A 20,697-nucleotide genomic window follows, 5' to 3' on the forward strand; every position below is an offset into this window, starting at 1 on the left:
TTGTGAATGAGAGAATGATGTAGTGTGTACAGCCTGCACAAAAAACAAAGCAGAGCTCATGTCTTTCAAGCAACTTCTCAAATCATCATTAGTCTCTCATCATGCAATTACGGTGAGACCGACAATTATTTGCTTGACAATCACTGGCTGAGGAAATTTCGAGACCGCTAGTTCGGACTAACCAAATTGATGAAGCACTACTTGAGTTTCTGTGCCATGTGCAGTACATTTTATAGTAATAACTACGATTTCATATACACAAATCATATACTGTGTCAAAACTTAAGTATAAGTGGTATTACACAACACTATTCGCAAAAGTATTCCACATACACAGACCTTCAAGAGGATCCTTCTCATCATGGGCATCATGCAGTAAACAGGAAACAGGTAAGCGACACATTACCCTTCCTTTAGTCTAGTGTTCAGCCTCGGATGGTTACCCTGCTACACCCCCCACCCACACACAGATCAGCGCAGTGAGGACCCAGTCAGCCAATCTAACACTACCTCCAGTCTGTAATGCCTGGTTCCTACCTGTCCCAGAAGAGATGGGTCAGCCTGGGAATAAATACAGTGAGGTCACACGATGTGGAAATCTATTGAGAGTGGCATAAACATAAAACCATGCGAGCTGTACGCCACATAACTACAGGCTTCCATTGGTTTCCATGATGAGTGTGGTTATGGCTGGACAGGGTCCGAAGCCCATAGACACGATCACGCTCATTGTTCTGCTGCCTGGCTGGTCTCGTTCCAGGACAGTTCTAGAAAACAAAAGCACACAGGGGCCAGCCACTCCACTATCCCCCACCACACCCTGACATCACTGCATCTTTCACACACACACTCTGATCATGCTCAGCATTGTTCTCAACATCTCAATGTGCATATCACACCTGCATGTCAAAGGAAAGTCTCATGCATGGGTGTTTATAAACATGGTGTTTGTTTACATGGTGTCTGTCTGTGAATGAGTGTGAGAGAAAAAAAAAACACACTGGCTGTTTTGTGATCAGCCACAGAGAGGGTATCTGGGGTAACAAAAGCCCTAATGACATTGCCAATGGAGATGAAGCTAGGCTTCGGATACAGGCTGCACCCCTCATCAACCAGCCCGTCTCCCACTCCGCTCTGACATTCCAAACATGGTGGAGATAAGCAGGGTCTACTGTCTCCTAACCAAGGGGCACACAGGCCCTGATGAACACAGGACCTGTACACTGATCAGAGGGGGAAGCCGCCTGTGTTGCAGAACTGAACAGCAGTGGGGGTAGGGTGACGGGGTGGAAGGGCATGCCAGTTCCCTAATACAACACTGAGCTGATGGACAGGGAAAGGGCTAGTCGGCTCTAAAAACAACACTGGGGACAGACAGCGGAGCAACAAGCACAAGAGTAGAGCGGCACTTAGCACCTCAAAACACACCCAGTAGACAGTTTTGGGTCATCCACTAACTCCACATGCAGTATAAACATAACTTACTGACCTTATCATAACCAGTAAACTTCTAGATTATAGGAAATGGACTGGAACTACAGTACCAGTCAAAAGTTAGGACACACCTACTCATTCCAGAGTTTTTCTTTATTTTTACAATTTTAAACATTGTAGAATAACAGTGAAGACATCAACACTGAAATACCACATATTGAATCATGTTGTAACCAAAAAAGTGTGAAAGTCAAATTGCTGCAAAGAAACCACTACTAAAGGACACCAATAAGAAGAAGAGACTTGCTTGGGCCAAGAAACATGAGCATTGGACATTAGACCAGTGGAAATATGTCATTTGGTCTGATGAGCGCAAAATCCAACCACAGTGTCTGTGAGATGTAGAGTATGGATGATCTCTGCATGTGTGGTTCCCACCGTGAAGCATGGAGGAGGTGCTGTGATGGTGTGGGGGTGCTTTGCTGGCGACACAGTCAGTGCTTTATTTAGAATTCAAGGCACATTTAACCAGCATGGCTACCATAACATTCTGCAGCAATATGAATCTAAATTCAATCAGTACATTGATTATAATGCAGGCAATACACTGCTACTCTATCGTCCGGGATGCATACAAGCCGCACCCCCTTCATTCCGTCGGCAAATCCGATCACGACTCCATTTTGCGCCTACCATCCTATAGGCAGAAACTCAAACATGATGTACCCGTGACAAGAACCATTCAACGCTGGTCTGACCAATTGGAATCCACGCTTCAAGATTGTTTTGATCACGTGGACTGGGAAATGTTCTGGGCAGCCTCAGAGAGTAACATCGATTTATACACTGGTTCGGTGAGTGAGTTTATAAGGAAGTGCATTAGAGATGTTGTACCCACTGTGACTATTAAAACCTACCCTAACCAGAAACCTCGGATAAACGGCGGCATTAGCGCAAAACTGAAAGCGAGAACCACCGCATTTGACCATGGAAAGATGACGGGGAATATGGATGAAATAAAACAGCGTAGTTATTCCCTCCACAAGGCAATAAAACAAGCAAAATGTCAGTATAGGGACAAAGTGGAATCGCAATTCAACGGCTCAGACACGAGACGTACGTGGCAAGGTCTACAGGCAATTACGGACTACAAAAAGAAAATCAGCCACGTTACTGAGGTCTTGCTTCCAGACAAACTAAACAACTTCTTTGCCCGCTTTAGGGATAATACAGGTGACACTGACGCGTCGCGCTATCAAGGACTGTAGGCCTCCCCCTGCTCCTTCTCCGAGGCCAACGCGAGTAAGATATTTAAGCGTGTTAACCCTCGCAAGGTTGCTGGCCCAGACGGTATCCCTAGTCGCATCCTCAGAGCATGAGCAGACCAGCTGGCTGGTGTGTTTACGGACATATTCAATGACTCCCTGTCCCACTCTGCTGTGCCCACATGCTTCAAGATGGCCACCATTGTTCTGGTACCCAAGAAGGCAAAGATAACTGAACTAAATGACTATCGCCCCTTAGCATTCACTTCTGTTATCATGAAGTGCTTTGAGAGACTAGTCAACAACCATATCACCTCCACCTTACCGGCCACCCTAGACCCATTTCAGTTTGTATACCGCCCAAACAGGTCCACAGACTATGCAATCGCCACCACACTGCCCTATCCCATCTGGACAAGAAGAATACCTATGTAAGAATGCTGTTCATTGACTACAGCTCAGCATTCAACACCATAGTACCCTCCAAATTCATCATTAAGCTTAAGGTCCTGGGTCTCAACCCCGCCCTGTGCAATTGGGTCCTGGACTTTGACGGGCCGCCCCCAGGTGGTGAGGGTAGGAAACAACAGCTCCACTTCGCTGATCCACAACACTGGGGCCCCACAAGTAGCCCCTTCCTGTACTCCCTGTTCACCCATGACTGCGTGGCGATGCACGCCTCCAACTCAATCATCAAGTTTGCAGAAGACACAACAGTAGTGGGATTGATTACTAACGACGAGACAGCCTAGAGGGACGAGGTTTGGGCACTCGGAGTGTGGGGCCAGGAAAACAACCTCAACGTCACAAAACAAAAAGGAGATGATCGTGGACTTCAGGAAACAGCAGAGGGAGCACCCACCTATCCACATCGACGGGACAGCAGTGGAGAAGCTGGAAAGTTTTAAGTTCCTGACATCCTGTCAGGCTGTATCACAGCCTGATACAGCAACTGCACTGCCCTCAACCGCAAGGCTCTCCAGAGGGTGGTGCGGTCTGCACAACGCATCACCAGGGGCAAACTACCTGCCCTCCAGGACACCTACACCAACCGATGTCACAAGAAGGCCAAAAAGATCATAAAGGACATCAACCACCCGAGCCACTGCCTGTACATCCAGAAGGCGAGGTCAGTACAGGTGCATCAAAGCTAGGACAGAGAAACAGCTTCTATCTCAAGGCCATCAGACCGTTAAAAAGCCATCACTAACACAGAGCCATCACTAACACAGAGCTACTGCCTACATACAGACTCAAATCATTGGCCACCTTAATAAATGGATCACTAGTCACTTTAAATAATGCCACTTTAATCATTTTCACATATCTTACATTACTTATCTCATATGGATATACCGTATTTTATACAATCTATTGCATCTTGCCTATGTTGCTCAGTCATCGCTCATCCACTATTTATATGTATATATTCTTATTCAATCCCTTTAGACTTGTGTGTATTAGAGAGTTGTTGTGGGATTGTTAGATTACTAGTTAGATATTACTGCACTGTCAGAACTAGAAGTACAAGCATTTCACTACACGCTCATTAACATCTGCTTAAAATGTGTATGTGACAAATAAAATGTAATTTGCGCTCAGTGGGTCTATCATTTGCTTTTCAACAGGACAATGACCCAAAACACAGCTCCAGGCTGTGTAAGGGCTATTTGGCCAATAAGGAGAGTGATGCAGTGCTGTATCAGATGACCTGGCCTCCACAATCCTCAGACCTCAACCCAAATGAGATGGTATGGGATGAGTTGGACCGCAGAGTGAAGGAAAAGCAGCCAACAAGTGCTCAGCATATGTGGGAACTCCTTTAAGACAGCTGGAAAAGCATTCCAGGGGACTACATCATGAAGCTGGTTGAGAGAATGGCAAGAGTGTGCAAAGCTGTCATCAAGGCAAAGGGTGGTGACTTTGAAAAATCTACAATAGAAATATATTTTGATTTGTTTAACACTTTTGGTTACTACATGATTCCAAATGTGTTATTTCGTAGTTTTGATGTCTTCAATATTATTCTACAATGTAGAAAACCGTAATGAAGAAAATGAATGAGTAGGTGTGTTTAACTTTTGGCTGGTATTGTATAGAACACAATATAATGGCCCAGCAGTAGGGCTAAAGCATCAGATTTCTCTAAAAACAAGAAAGCATAACAAACTAATGAGGAACCTAATGATGTGTATATTGAAATGACTGGGTTTATGAGAGGCTGCTTGTTGCCCTCTCCCTCCCCCGATCGAGGATATTATCTGCAGGTTGGTTCCTGATCCTGATGGCCCCCAGCCAGGCATTATGTGTCTGTTTTATCTGAGAAAGCCCCTAAACACATACGGTTGAAGTCAGAAGTTTACATACACCTTAGCCAAATACATTTAAAAACTCAGCTTTTCACAATTCCTGACATTTAAATCAGACTAAAAATTCCCTGTCTTAGGTCAGTTAGGATCACCACTTTATTTTAAGAATGTGAAATGTCAGAATAATAGTAGGAGAGGATGATTTATTTCAGCTTTTATTTATTTCACCACATTCCCAGTGGGTCAGAAGTTTACATACACTCACTTAGTATTTGGTAGCATTGCCTTTAAATTGTTTAACTTGTGTCAAATGTTTCAGGTAGCCTTCCACAAGCTTCCCACAATAAGTTGAGTGAATCTTGGCCCATTCCTCCTAACAGAGCTGGTGTAACCGAGTCAGGTTTGTAGGCATCCTTGCTCAAACACGCTTTTTCAGTTCAGCCCACAAATCTTCTATAGGATTGAGGTCAGGGCATTGTGATGGCCACTCCAATACCTTGAATTTGTTGTCCTTAAGCCATTTTGCCACAACTTTGGAAGTATGCTTGGGGTCATTGTCCATTTGGAAGACCCATTTGCGACCAAGCTTTAACTTCCTGACGGATGTCTTGAGTTGCTTCAATATATTGTTGCTTCAATATATCCATATAATTTTCCATCCTCATGATGCCATCTATTTTGTGAAGTGCACCAGTCCCTCCTGCAGCAAAGCACCCCCACAACATGGTGCTGCCACCCCCGTGCTTCACGGTTGGGATGGTGTTCTTCGGCTTGCAAGCCTCCCCCTTTTTCCTCCAAACATAACTATGGTCATTATGGCCAAAGCAGAGCAGAGGACATTTTTGTCCCCATGTGCAGTTGCAAACCGTAGTCTGACTTTTTTATGGTGATTTTGGAGCAGTGGCTTCTTCCTTGCTGAGCAGCCTTTCAGGTTATGTCGATATAGGACTCATTTTTGTTTGTACAGATGAACGTGGTACCTTCAGACGTTTGGAAATTGCTCCCAAGGATTAACCAGACTTGTGGAGGTTTACAATTATTTTTCTGAAGTCTTGGCTGATTTCTTTTGATTTTCCCATGATGTCAAGCAAAGAGGTACTGAGTTTGAAGGTAGGCCTTGAAATACATCCACCAGGTACACCGCCAACTGACTCAAATGATGTCAATTAGCCTATCAGAAGCTTCTAAAGCCATGACATAATTTTCTGGAATTTTCCAAGCTGTTTAAAAAGGCACAGTCAACTTAGTGTATGTAAACTTCTGATCCACTGGAATTGTGATACAGTGAATTATAAGTGAAGTAATCTTTCTGTAAACAATTGTTGGAAAAATTACTTGTGTCATGCACAAAGTAGATGTCCTAACCGACTTGCCAAAACTATAGTTTGAAATTCAAAGAAATTTGTGGAGTGGTTGAAAAACTAGTTTTAATGACTCCAACCTAAGTGTATGTAAACTTACGACTTCAACTGTGCACACGTGTCCCCTTCCTTCCCTTCCATTCTCTCTGCCAGCGCCTAAACAAAGACCCACTACATCCCTTACCGCCATTCCCTTCTCCAGCCCTCCACGTCTGCTTGACTCTTATCTAACACTTCCACTAAATGAAGAGATTTGTAATTATAACCCAACTGTTTACAACTCATCTCAGTACTGACTCAGTCAAGCCCCCTAGTCATTGTTCATTGTCTCAAAGTCCATGGGTATGTTTACAACACTGGCCATGAGGGACTGGTTTGGAAAACTGAAATCATGTTCTTCAAATCTCCACAGCAACAGGACCTGACTAGAGTGTGACCACACCTAAAGTGAGGGGAAATCACACAACAGACACTTATGGACGTCCCCTAGCCACAGCACTGAACACTGAGGTGTCCGTGTCCACACACCACCCCTGGGAACAGCTGGTCTACCTCAACACCACCAAAGATGGAACTGTGGGGCCAGCGTTTTTTTCCCTCCCCACAGACCGAATTAAACCACATTAATTTGGACATGTTGTGGTAGACCACCTGAATGATAAACTGCAGTCATCCCCCTCGTCCACAAACCATAGGCCTATATAGACCAACACCAGGGACATAGACAGACAATGTGGCCATAGCTATGAGGAGGAGGAACACTATCATTCTCCAACTCCAGGGCTTTCAGTTTCATAATGGACTCCACGAGAAGGAAATGGAGGAACGTTTTCTTCCCCCTGTTTTCAGGGCAGTGTAAGGCACATCCAACTTCAGCCCTGACAAAAAGGACAATGTGAAGCCAAAGCAAAGGAATTTAGCCTCAAACAGAGAGATAGAGAGGGACCATATATTGAGGGTGTAAGAAATAACACAGGCTGATAAAACACACCCACAAAATGAAAACTAAACATTCACAATCAATGGGAACACACACTGGTGATGGTTAAATGAGAAGTAAAATTTTACAAAATGCTTCACACGGTGTGAAATACTACAAAACCCAATACAAGCAGCGAGTGACTGACGTTTGACTCACCACAATCCCCACCATTCCAAAACAAGAGTAACAACACTATAGACAAAACTAACATCCTGTACTTCAAAATTCCATCGTAGCCTAGAACAAAATAGAACTATAATATTTGTATAAATTGTCAAGTCCACAAGCCCCACTTTAAATCAGATTAAAGGGGAAAAGGTACCTCCATATCCACTGTACATCTTTTTATCGATATGTGGCTTCCTCTCAGTGTTGACCACCCAGACCAGGAGATGGTTCTCCTTGGGTTTAATGAGAACCACCTTAAAGAGATAGACATAGAGAGATAGATCCACGGAAGGAGATCCAGCAGCGTCTACTCGTCTGAAGTTTAATCTCTGGCCCCTCTCTCAAACTCAGAGGAGAGCGAGCGAGAGCAGAGCAGAGGCGCTGCCGCCAGGAAATGGGAAGGCGGTCAACCTCCCTGCCAGCAGCCCTCTCCTCCTCCTTCTCCGGCTTCCTCTACTCTTCCCTGACTGACATCACACTCTTCCTGCCTCTCCCTCTTCCAGCAAGACCAGCACATTGTTTCCAACTCGTAAATTGCATGTACAGTACCAGTCAAAATTTGACAAAAACCTACTCATTCAAGGGATTTTTTATTTTTATTTTTTTACATTGTAGAATAACAGTGAATACAGCTAAACTATGAAATAACACATATGTGTTATTACGCATGTAGTAACAAAACAAAATACATTTTATATTTGAGATCCTTCAAAGTAGGAACCCTTTGCCTTGACAGCTTTGCACACACTTGGCATTCTCTCATCCAGCTTCATGAGGTAGTCATCTTGAATGCATTTCAATTAACAGGTTTGCCTTGTTAAAAGTTCCTTTGTGGAATTTCTTTCCTTCTTAATGCGTTCGAGCCAATCAGTTGCATTGTGACGAGGTAGGGAGGGTATACAGAAGATAGCCCTATTTGGTAAAAGACCAAAAGTCCATATTATGTCCATCATTACTTTAAGACATGAAGGTCAGTCAATATTGAACATTTCAAGAATTTTGAAAGTTTCTTCAAGTGCAGTCGCTAAAATCATCAAGCGCTATGATGACACTGGCACTCATGAAGATCGCCACAGGAAAGGAAGACCCAGAGTTACCTCTGCTGCAGAGGATAAGTTCATTAGAGTTACCAGCCTCAGAAATTGCAGCCCAAATAAATGCTTCAGAGTTCAAGTAACAGACACATCCCAACATCAACTGTTCAGAGGAGACTGTGTGAATCAGGCCTTCATGGTCGAATTGCTGTAAAGAAACACTACTAAAGGACACCAATAAGAAGAAGAGACTTGCTTGGGCCAAGAAACATGAGCATTGGACATTAGGCCGGTGGAAATCTGTCCTTTGGTCTGATGAGTCCAAATGTGAGATTTTTGGTTCCAACCGCTGTGTCTTTATGAGACATAGAGTAGGTGAACGAATGATCTCTGCATGTGTGGTTCACACCGTGAAGCATATAGGGGGAGGTGCGATGGTGTGGGGGTGCTTTGCTGGTGACACTGTCAGTGATTTATTTAGAATTCAAGGCACACTTAACCAGCATGGCTACTACAGCATTCTGCAGTGATACGCCATCCCATCTGGTTTGCGCTTAATGGGACTTTCGTTTGTTTTTCAACAGGACAATGACCCAAAACACACCTCCAGACTGTGTAAGAGCTATTTGACCAAGAAGGAGAGTGATGGGTTGCTGCATCAGATGACCTGGCCTCCACAATCCTCAGACCTCAAGACAATTGAGATGGTTTGGGATGAGTTGGACCGGAGAGTGAAAGAAAAGCAGCCAACAAGTGCTCAGCATATGTGGGAATGCCTTCAAGACTGCTGGAAAAGCATTCCTCATGAAGCTGGTTGATAGAATGCCAGAGTCTGCAAAGCTTTCATCAAGGCAAAGAATTTCAAATATATTTTGATTTGTTTAACACTTGTTTGGTTACTACATGATTCCATATTTGTTATTTCATAGTTTGTCTTCACTATTATTCTACAGTGTAGAAAAAAGTTTAAATAAATAAAATCCCATGAATGAGTCGGTGTGTCCAAACTTTTGGCTGGTACTGTATGCAATTATAACATTTGTGTTCTCTACTACTGCCATTACATATCATGAATAGGACCCCAAAATAGCTTTGAGTAATAAACTGTGGAAACTCAAGAGACCCTAAGAAAAGAAAAATGTTAACTTCAACTCTTCCCTTAATATTTTTCCTCATAATCACAACTGAAGTCTGAAATAACACAACGAGAGATGATCCTTATCAGCCTTGAGTCATTCATCCATGACAAACCCCTACCGGTCTTAGCATGCCAGACTGTCTATCAATGTTGTAAACGGTTTACAAGAAGTACCCAGACACCCCAGAGCATGATGCACCAAACGGGAAATGAACGCTCATAACCCCCTCAGAAACACTGTTCTTACTCTATATCGTCATCATAGATTCTGAGGCTCGTGCGTGCATAGTCTCACTCCGCAAGACAAAAACATCCAGTGGAACTGCTTTTTGTCAGCTCAAGCCTCTAACTAAAATGAGTCACTCCGTGAACCTTGTGATCAAGTCAAACTTGTGTGATGACCCCAAGTCTCATTCTTAACAGAGCACCTTGAAAATGTTTAACAGAGGACAGGACTGGCAAAAGGGACTTGAGAACCTAGCTGCAAGCTTATGACCACGCTCAAGGTGACACTGCTCTAGTTCAGGTACTTAACCTGATTAGGTATATGGCTGCACTTTACGCTGAGGAATGAAAGTTGTCAATAATAACCTACAAGGGACAGCCGTCACTGTCAGCAGTATGCCATCAGAAAAACAGCAGGTTGTTAGTCAAACAGTTGCAACAACATGCTGAAAATCAGTGACTAATAAATCAGTAGAGCACAGAGTCTGATGAAGGGGAGTGAGAATAGATGGGTATATGCAAATACAAATAGCTTGTAAGACTGGTTTACGCAACGATGTTTCTCATTGGGCTTTTCCCCATAACCCAGGCCTGTGCCTTTCTCCTGGAGGCAGACTTGTTTTTAATGTCTTCGACATCACGCACACGCAGGATATTAGTCAAACAGTTGCAACAACACACACACCTCCTTCCGTATGCGCTGCACATTTACAGGGAGAGGAAAGCCTTAATCGACATGTTAATCCAGCAGCTTCTCTCGCTGCGCACTCAGATTTCACTCAGATTAAACTCAAATGACTTTCATGTGTTCCACTTAGATCCAAAATGTACCACTTCATGACACACATGGGGAGACTTGTGTTTAGTTCAAAATATAAAAAGATGTGCACAAATATGCACACAAATCTAGATTTCATAAAACACACCCACACCACAAAGAATGAAGTAAACAAACAAAGACACTGTCAATAAACGTGTTCACCCCCCCCATTCACCACCGCGACTGTCACCAAGGGTTTCTAACAGGTCCTGACATGATCAACCTCTGCAGAATCCCATTCTGCACGCTAGAATGTGCAGGAGGACTAGCTGACATTGATACTTGATGACAGTGATTGGCTGAGTAGCTTCTTTGGCGATTAGTAGTTGGTCAGATCCAGTAAATGGAGTAAGCGAGGCAGTCGAGGTGAATCAAATCAAGGTCTGTTAACCACATCAGATCAGCTCATTAGCATCAAGGGGAAACCCCACACCGAGTCTCAGCCTGGCTGACCAGGAATCAACATACACCAAATAAACATTGGTCTACACAATGAAACGGAGTGTAACAAGATATCATTGCTCGTCAAACATCTCATTCCAAAGTCATGGGCATTAATATGAAGTTGGTCCCCCTTTTGCTGCTATAACAGCCGCTTTTGCATTGCTCATCCAAATATTTATATATTCTTATTTCCATTCCTTTAGATTGTGTGTATTGTTAGATATTACTGCACTGTTGGAACTAGAAACAAGCATTTTGCTACATCTGCTAAACACATGTATGTGACAAATACAATTTTATTTAACAGCCTCCACTCTTCTGGGCAGGCTTTCCACTAGACGTTGGAACATTACTACGGGGACTTGCTGCCATTCAGCCACAAGAGCATTACAATTTATCCCAAAGGTGTTCAATGGCATTAAGGTCAGGGCTCTGTGCAGGCCAGTCAATTTCTTCCACATCGATCTCGACAAACCATTTCTGTCTAGACCTCACTTTGTGCACGAGGGCATTGTCATGCTGAAACAGGAAAGGGCCTTCCCCAAACTGTTGGCACAGAGTTCTATGCACAAAATAGTCTGGAATGTTTTTGTATGTTGTAGCATTAAGATTTGTTTAACACTTTTCTGTTTACTACATGATTCCATATGTGTTCTTTCATAGTTTTGATGTCTTCACTATTATTCTACAATTTAGAAAATAGTAAAAATAAAGAAAAACCATTGAATGAGTAGGTGTGTCCAAACTTTTGACTGGTACTGTACATGTAGGTAGGGGTAAAGGGGCAAAGCAGACTGCACCATTTTCTTGTTTTTAAAATCTATGGCTAGCCAGGGGCACACTCAAACACTCAGACATTATTTACAAAAGATGCATGTGTTTACTGAGTCCACCAGAGGCAGTAGGGATGACCACTAGTTCTCTTGATAAGTGCATGAATTGGACTATATTCCTGTCCTGCTAAGCATTCAAAATGTAACGAGTACTTTTGGCTGTCAAGGAAAATGTACGGAATAAAAAGTACAATATTTATTTTAGGAATGTAGTGAAGTAACAGACAAAAATATAAATAGAAAAGTACAGATACTCCAAAAAAACGACTTAAGTAGTACTTTAAAGTATTTTTTACCTAAGTACATTACACCACTGCCCAGAGGCTTCTGTTCCTTGGCGTGTTATAGAAAAGTCAAAGGTGTCATCAAATAGATTACAATATTAATTATTTACTGGAATGACTACTACATTTTTTTGCATTGGTGTTTGGACAAACTATAGCAGGCCTGGGCAAATATTTTCCATGGAGGGCCACACTAAAATATATTTTTGCCATCGCAGGCCAGAATCATATTGCTGGATTATACATCATGTGTATGACTGTGCTGACAGATATAACTACTGTAAATCACGTCCAGATATCCTACAAATTTTACCATGCAGAGAAATAAACCATATCCATGTTCTCCTTTTGGTAGGTATTTTCATTATTAAACATGCAACAAACTACACAGAGGGAAAAGTACACAAAGTGCATTCAGCACCACGGACAGAACTCTCGTTAGCGGGTATGCACAAAAACACAAGAAAGAGAGAGCTCAACATTACATTTAAATTACTCAATCAGCGTGAGTAGTGAAGTATCTGATGGGCATTGACTAGAGCAGTGAAGTCAGGTATAGTTTCTGGTGTCGCTATGCGTAGGATTGCTGAGAGGTGAGAGTCAGTAAGAGATGATTTGTGCCTTGACTTGTTATATTTCATCACTGACAATGTCTGGGTCAACATATGTACAGTTGAAGTCGGAAGTTTACATACACCTTAGCCAAATACATTTGAACTCAGTTTTTCACAATTCCTGACATTTAATCCTAGTAAACATTCCCTGTTTTAGGAGACCACTTTATTTTAAGAATGTGAAACATCAGAATAATAGTAGAGGATGATTTAATTCAAATTTAATTTATTTCATCACATTCCCAGTGGGTCAGAAGTTTACATGCACTCAATCATTATTTGGTAGCATTGCCTTTAAATTGTTTAACTTGGGTCAATGTTTCAGGTAGCCTTCCACAAGCTTCCAACAATGAGTTGGGTGAATCTTGGCCCATTCCTCATGACAGAGCTGGTGTAAGTCAGGTTTGTAGGCCTCCTTGCTCGCACACGCTTTTTCAGGGCTTTGTGATGGACAACAAAGTCAATGTATTGGAGTGGCCTTAAGCCATTTTGCCACAACTTTGGAAGTATGCTTGGGGTCATTGTCCATTTGGAAGACCCATTTGCAACCAAGCTTTAACTTCCTGACTGATGTTTTGAGATGTTGTGGATATATTAAAGCAACATTTTCCTCCCTCATGATGCCATCTATTTTGTGAAGTGCACCAGTCCCTCTTGCAGCAAAGCACCCCCACAGCATGCTGCTGCCACCCCTGTGCTTCATGGTTGGGATGGTGTTCTTCAGCTTGCAAGCCTCCCCCTTTTCCTCCAAACATAACAATGGTCATTATGGCCAAACAGTTATATTTTTGTTTCATCAGACTAGAGGACATTTCTCCGAAAAGTAGTCTGGCTTTTTTTTTTTATAGCGAGTTTGGAGCAGTGGCTTCTTCCTTGCTGTGCGGCCTTTCAGGTTATGTTAATAGAGGACTTGTTTACTATGGATATAGATACTTTTGTACCCGTTTCCTCCAGCATCTTCACAAGGTCCTTTGCTGTTCTGGGATTGATTTGCACTTTTCGCATCAAAGTACGTTCATCTCTAGGAGACAGAACACGTCTCCTTCCTGAGTGGTATGACGGCTGCGTGATCCCATGGTGTTTATACTTGCGTACTATTATTGGTACAGATGAACGTGGTACGTTTGGAAATTGCTCCCAAGGATGAATCAGACTTGTGGAAGTCTACATTTTTTTTCTGAGGTCTTGGCTGATTTATTTTGATTTTCCCATGATGTTAAGCAAAGTTTGAAGGTAGGCCTTGAAATACATCCACAGGTACACCACCAACTGACTCAAATGATGTCAATTAGCCTATCAGAAGCTTCTAAAGCCATGACATCATTTTCTGGAATTTTCCAAGCTGTTTAAAAAAGGCACAGTCAACTTAGTGTATGTACACTTCTGACCCACTAGAATTGTGGTAGTGAATTATAAGTGAAATAATCCGTCTGTAAACAATTGTTGGAAAAATTACTTGTGTCATGCACAAAGTAACGTCCTAACCAACTTGCAAAAAAAAACAATAGTTTAACAAGAAATTTGTGGAGTGGTTGAAAAACAAGTTTTAATGACTCCAACCTTAGTGTATGTAAACTTCTGACTTCAACTGTATGTGAACAAACAGCAGAAACATATTCTGAGCATGACTCCTAATCTTTGGAAAGTTTTGTTCATCGAGAGATGCATAGAACCTCGTCAGTGACATTGTTTTGAATAGTTCTCCAATCACTGCATCAGACTGAAGATCGATAGGCTCAAGTTGCAGGTTAGTGGGATTGTAATCCACATTGAAGGTGAAAGGAGAGGAAACCAACAGTATATCATTTTACAACACTTTGAAAATGACAAGAAAACTCACTGTTCAAAGCATGCAGCAGCGATGTATACTTCTCCCGCTGGTCATCTGATAGGGAACAGACTAGTAGTGTCGGAAGGTGGGTGAGATTGTTGTCATCTGATAGGGAACAGACTAGTAGTGTCGGAAGGTGGGTGAGATTGTTGTCATCTGATAGGGAACAGACTAGTAGTGTTGGAAGGTGGGTGAGATTGTTGTCATCTGATAGGGAACAGACTAGTAGTGTCGGAAGGTGGGTGAGATTGTTGTCATCTGATAGGGAACAGACTAGTAGTGTCGGAAGGTGGGTGAGATTGTTGTCATCTGATAGGGAACAGACTAGTAGTGTCGGAAGGTGGGTGAGATTGTTGTCATCTGATAGGGAACAGACTAGCAGTGTCGGAAGGTGGGTGAGATTGTTGTCATCTGATAGGGAACAGACTAGTAGTGTCGGAAGGTGGGTGAGATTGTTGGCGGGTCAGGAGTCATTTTCCCTTGAAAGCTTTGTCAAGGCTGTACACTGAATTGCAAAAAGGCCCTTCCCTTGTAGTTTGGAATTCAGATCACTCATGACGGCCATGACGGTGAAGGCAAAAACAGTCAACCATTCTTTATCTTGCAGTTGAGAGAAATCCACATATTTTCCTTTCCTTTGCAAAAACTCACTAATCTCAGATATCAGGTCCCACCTTTTAAGCTCCTTCCCGAAACACAGCCATCTCACGTTTGTGTGGTAGGGGAGATCTGCATGACCCTACTCGGTATCCTTCAACAGTGAGACAAACTGCCTGTGGTTTAAGGATTTTGCTCTTATGAAGTTTACCACTGTAGTGACTGTATCCACAACATGGCTCATTTTTAGAACACATTTACAGAGCACCTCCTGATGAATAATGCAATACAGGAAAATAATTATCTGATCTGGGTTCAGCTCAGCTACTTGATCTTGTATCCTTTTCAAAAGGCCAAAGTCTTTTCCTGTCAAGTTTGGGCACCCATCAGTGGTCACACTGGATAACTTTTCATTAACCTCCTCCAATAAATCTTTCCCTGTGGTTGTGCTCTTCAATGACTGCACTGAAGCAAGCTCCTCTGTAATTTCCTAGTCTGGGGTTATGCCTCGTAAGAATATCAACAACTGCATTGTGTCACGTGCATCACCGCCCTCATCCAGGGCCAAGGAGAAATAGGTGAAATCCTTTACCTTGTCTTTCAACTGTTGTTCCATTTCTCTGCGATGTCCTCAACACGCAGTGTCACTGTTCGTCTTGACAGGGAGACATTTTCAAACAGCTCTTTCTTGTCGGAGCAAAGTATTGCTGCAGAGTCAATTAAAAACATTATTTAATGAATTCGCCCTCAGCGAATGGCTTGCTATGTTTAGCAATTTTGTGGGACAGTACGCAGCTAGCTCTCGCAATTCCGTCGTTTGCTGATTACAGTTTTGTGAGAAGTCCTTGCTGCTTTTTTTCAACTGAGAAAGCAACTCTTTCGATGCACTTGCCCTCTGCTCAGAAGACATATTCCTGTATTTCTCTGCATGCTTCGTCTGGAAGTGTCGGGACAAGTTGTAGTCTTTTCTCTTTTTTTGCTCTTCACACACAGCTTTCCCTGATACCTCAACAAATAAATATTTCGATGTCCACTCTTACTGGAACACCCTAAATTCACTATCTACTTTCCTTTTCTTTGAAAAACTGATTTTTGTGCAATTTCTAGCTAGCTACTATTTCTAACTAACGTGTGTTTCAGCCTGTCTGTCACTGTCTGTCCTCGTGCAGTTGTTATTTATACGTGCCTTCAAAAATAAATGTCCCACAAGCGTTGGGAGTTAAATCATTACACAGGTGAGAATTCATTGGGCTTTTAATTTGAATAATAAAAGACATTTTCAAAACTTTACTATCGCAAATTCTTTGATCTGAGCATGATTCCCCCGCGCCGTATTGAAATCAGGTCCCGGGCCCCATACCCAAACCTGCGTTATAGCATACTCAGTAAATGTGTGGAAAGATACAGAAAGGCATGAGAGCTAATCCTAAATAGCATTCATACTCTCCAATATGGCATAATAAATGATTCTTAGTGTGTAAGAAACCATTTATATCAGATCCTTGGTCTAAGAAGGGTTTTTATACTTTGAAAGACATCTTCAATGTGAATGTACTCCTCAGTTTCCAGGAAATCAGCCAGAGTTTTAATGTCCCAGGGGGTGGTTGAATTCGTAATGTGGAAAAAGTCAAGGGGTCTGAATACTTTCCGAAGGTACTGTAACTATCCCAGGACAATGTAACACAGGGTTATCAGACGCACACAGGCCTGACAACTGGATCCTGGATATCGGTGCATATCCCAGGGGATTTACCCAACTAGCTGTATTTGTTAAGTCTACCATTAATCATTACACCAAACTCACATACACAGTTCAAAGAGTAGGGGGTTTGAAAAACCAAATATAGCAGTACTTCCTTGCATTTCCACCTGGGTAATTCTGGAATTGCGCTGAAACTATATTTCACTTAAAATGTATGCCAAACAAAAACATTGTTTTCAAAGTTTAACAAACCATAAAACTTCACATTGGTGCTCATGGGTCCTTTTACATTGGGTCCTTTTAAATTGAAATGACCACCTTAGCACAGCTCAATCTAAGGTGGAGACCCCCACCCCTCCATAGCTTCACTCAACAACAAGCACTTTACTCCCCAAAACCACCCCAGAGGACACGTTCTTTCCATTCTTAACATGCAACTAGGCTTCTATTTGTCTCAAACACAGCAGGCATGCTTGTTTTCCACACCCCCTCCCCTGATTCTTAAATCAAAATGAGCTTTACTTATTTAATCTGCTGTTTGAGCAGGTGCCAGGGAATTTCATATGCACAGAGAAAACGATAGGTATAACAGAGGAGCTATACTGGGATTACGTGTGTGCAAACCGTGAACAGGACGTCAGTGCAATATTACCTGCTACCCCAGAGACGTAAACAGATGCACGCGTGGAAGAAGAATTAGCCCTTGGTCTCTTCTGCAAGGAATCTATTGAGTTTGTGTCCAATATGGATAAACATATTTCTCATTAAATAAAAAATACAATTCTACAACCATCTGCAGTCAATTAATTAACCTTGTACAAGGGACACTAAACCAGACAAAATAAAGCGTGCCTATCTATATAATGAATATGAATTGGGTGGGTTGAGATTATTAAATATAAAAGCACTAAACCTCTCCCTAAAAGCTTCACTTATTCAAAAGTTTTACTTGAACACTAAATGGTTCTCAAGTAGATTACTAAGAAAAGCTCATCCATTGTTTAAAAATGGCCTTTTTGCCATTGTGCAGATTCCCATGTCTCATTCGATTAATTGGAAAAAAAATACTTTGCTACAATTTGGCTACAATTTCAATTTCAGCCGCCTGAAAAGATATAACAAATATTACAATGCCGATGACACAACAGTTGTAGGTCTGATAACCAACAACGATGAGACAACCTATAGGGAGGAAGTCAGAGATCTGGCCTTGTGGCGCCAGGACAATAACCTCTCCCTCAACGTGATCAAGAAAAAGGAGATGATTGTGGACAAAAGGAAAAGGAGTACCGAGCACACCCCCATTCTCACTGACGGGGTTGCAGGTTGAGAGCATTAAGTTCCTTGGTGTCCACATCACCAACAAACTAACATGGTCCAAACATACCAAGACAGTCGTGAAGAGGGCACAACAAAACATTGGGTCCTCAGATCCTCAAAAGGTTCTACAGCTGCAACATCGGGAACATCCTGACTGGTTGCATCACTGCCTGGTATGGCAACTGCTCGGCCTCCGATCGCAAGGCACTACAGATGGTAGTGCGTACGGCCCAGTAAATCACTGGTGCCAAGCTTCCTGCCATCCAGGACCTCTATACCAGGCCGTGTCAGAGGATGTCCCTAAAAATAGTCAAAGACTCCAGCCACCCAAGTCATAGACTGGTCTCTCTGCTACCGCACGGAAAACCAAGTCTAGGTCCAAGAGGCTTCTAAAACAGCTTCTACCCCCAAGGCGTAAGACTCGTGAACATCTAATCAAATGGCTACCCAGACTATTTGCATTGCCCCCGCTCCCCCTCTTTTACACCACTTCTACACTGTTATTATCTATGCATAGTCACTTTAATAACTCTACCTACATGTACATATTACCTCAATTTCCTCAACTAACCTTTACCCCCGCGCATTGACTCTGTACCGGTACCCCTTGTATACTGCTGCTATACTGCTGTAAACTGCTACAGACCTATATCTATCCTACCCCGCCTTTCTAAGGTCTTTGAAAGCCAAGTCAACAAACAGATCACCAACCATTTTGAATCCCACCGTACCTTCTCCACTATGCAATCTGGTGCAATCTGGTGCACCTCAACCACGCTCAAGGTCCTAAATGATATCATAACCGCCATCGATAAGAGACATTACTGTGCAGCCGTATTCATCGACCTGGCCAAGGCTTTCGACTCTGTCAATCACCACATTTTATTGGCAGACTCAACAGCCTTGGTTTCTCAAATGATTGCCTCGCCTGGTTCACCAGCTACTTCTCTGATAGGAGTTAATTTGCACTCACTGTATATAGACTTTGTGTTCTTTTTTTCTACTGTATTTATTTATTTATTTATTTTTCTTTCACCTTTATTTAAATACTTAGGGATATGGTTGGATGATAAACTGTCTTTTAAAATGCATATTGATGAACTATGTAAACGGCCTAAAATCAAGCTAGGCTTCCTCTATAGAAACAGGACATGCTTGTCCTCTACAAATAGAAGACAAATTGTGCAAGCTACTTTTATGTCTGTTATAGATTATGGGGATATTATTTACATGCATGCTAAGGCATCAACACTTAAATCGCTGGATGCTACTTATCATTGCGCACTTAGGTTTATTACGGGTGTTAGCTACAGAACTCACCACTGTGTTTTTATCATAATGTGGGTTGGACTTCGCTGTCCGTGTGACGAGAACAACATGCTCTCGTGTTTGTCTATAAAGCACTTCTGAATAAGCTATCTTCTTATTTATCATCACTCATCAATATTAGAAGTAGAATTCCTAAAACCAGGTCTCAAGCAAGGATTACACTTGAGGCCCATCCGATTTCCACAGAGTTGGGTATGGCTGCCTTTTCCTGTTACGCTCCTTGCCTCTGGAATAGCCTGCAGACTAAACTTAAACTTTAGACTCCTGTCCCCCTTGCTAATTTTAAATATTTATTGGAGCATTTTTATTTTTGTATTGCTTGTAACTGTTTCGGGAAATGCAAGTTATTGTGCTGTTTGTAGAATAACCTGTGTGTAAATGAAATATATTATCTGTGATTGTTATGTGTGTCTTGTTTAGTTTTTTAAATCATTGTACCTAAACTGTATGTGTAAACATGTATACGCAGGGCCCTGTCGGTGTTCCTTGTTGAAATAAAAGGTATAATAATATACAGCATGTGCAAATGAGGTAGGATAAGAGAGGTAAGGCAATAAATAGGCCACGGTGGCGAAGTAATATACAGCAATTAAACACTGGAATGGTAGAATGTGCAGAAGATGAATGTGCAAGTAGAGATACTGGGGTGCAAAGGAGCAAGATAAATAAATAAATGGGGATGAGGTAGATTGGGTGGGCTATTTACAGATGAGATATGTACAGGTGCAGTGATCTGTGAGCTGCTCTGACACCTGGTGCTTAAAGCTAGTGAGGGATGTAAGTCTTCAAGCTTTAGTGATTTTTGCAGTTCATTCCAGTCATTGGCCGCAGAGAACTGGAAGGAGAGGCGGCCGAAGGAACAATTGGCTTTGGGGGTGACCAGTGAGATATAGCTGCTGGAACGCATGCTACGGGTGGGTGATGCTATGGTCACCAGTGAGCTGAGATAAGGCAGGGCTTTACCAAGATGACCTGGAGCCAGTGGGTTTGGCAACGAACATGAAGCG

The 20,697-nt window shown here is 42.4% G+C and overlaps 1 protein-coding gene across 4 annotated transcripts in view; it reads right to left on the reverse strand.

Annotated features, from left to right (window-relative positions):
• ripor1 (RHO family interacting cell polarization regulator 1) overlaps positions 1–20,697 on the reverse strand; it is a 114,444-nt gene that overhangs the window by 31,574 nt on the left and 62,173 nt on the right. The window contains exon 1 of one of the 4 annotated variants that reach the window (XM_021597630.2): positions 7,674–7,862. The exons of 2 other annotated variants lie outside the window; for them this stretch is intronic. In XM_021597630.2, coding sequence (XP_021453305.2) covers positions 7,674–7,692 — 19 coding nt within the window. In that variant the 5' untranslated portion in view covers positions 7,693–7,862. Of the gene's footprint in view, positions 1–7,673; positions 7,863–20,697 lie in introns of those variants that run through there. One more of the 4 variants, XM_021597656.2, reaches the window with a different exon arrangement.

The sequence above is a fragment of the Oncorhynchus mykiss genome, chromosome 1, assembly GCF_013265735.2.
Source record: "Oncorhynchus mykiss isolate Arlee chromosome 1, USDA_OmykA_1.1, whole genome shotgun sequence".
NCBI lineage: Eukaryota > Metazoa > Chordata > Actinopteri > Salmoniformes > Salmonidae > Oncorhynchus > Oncorhynchus mykiss.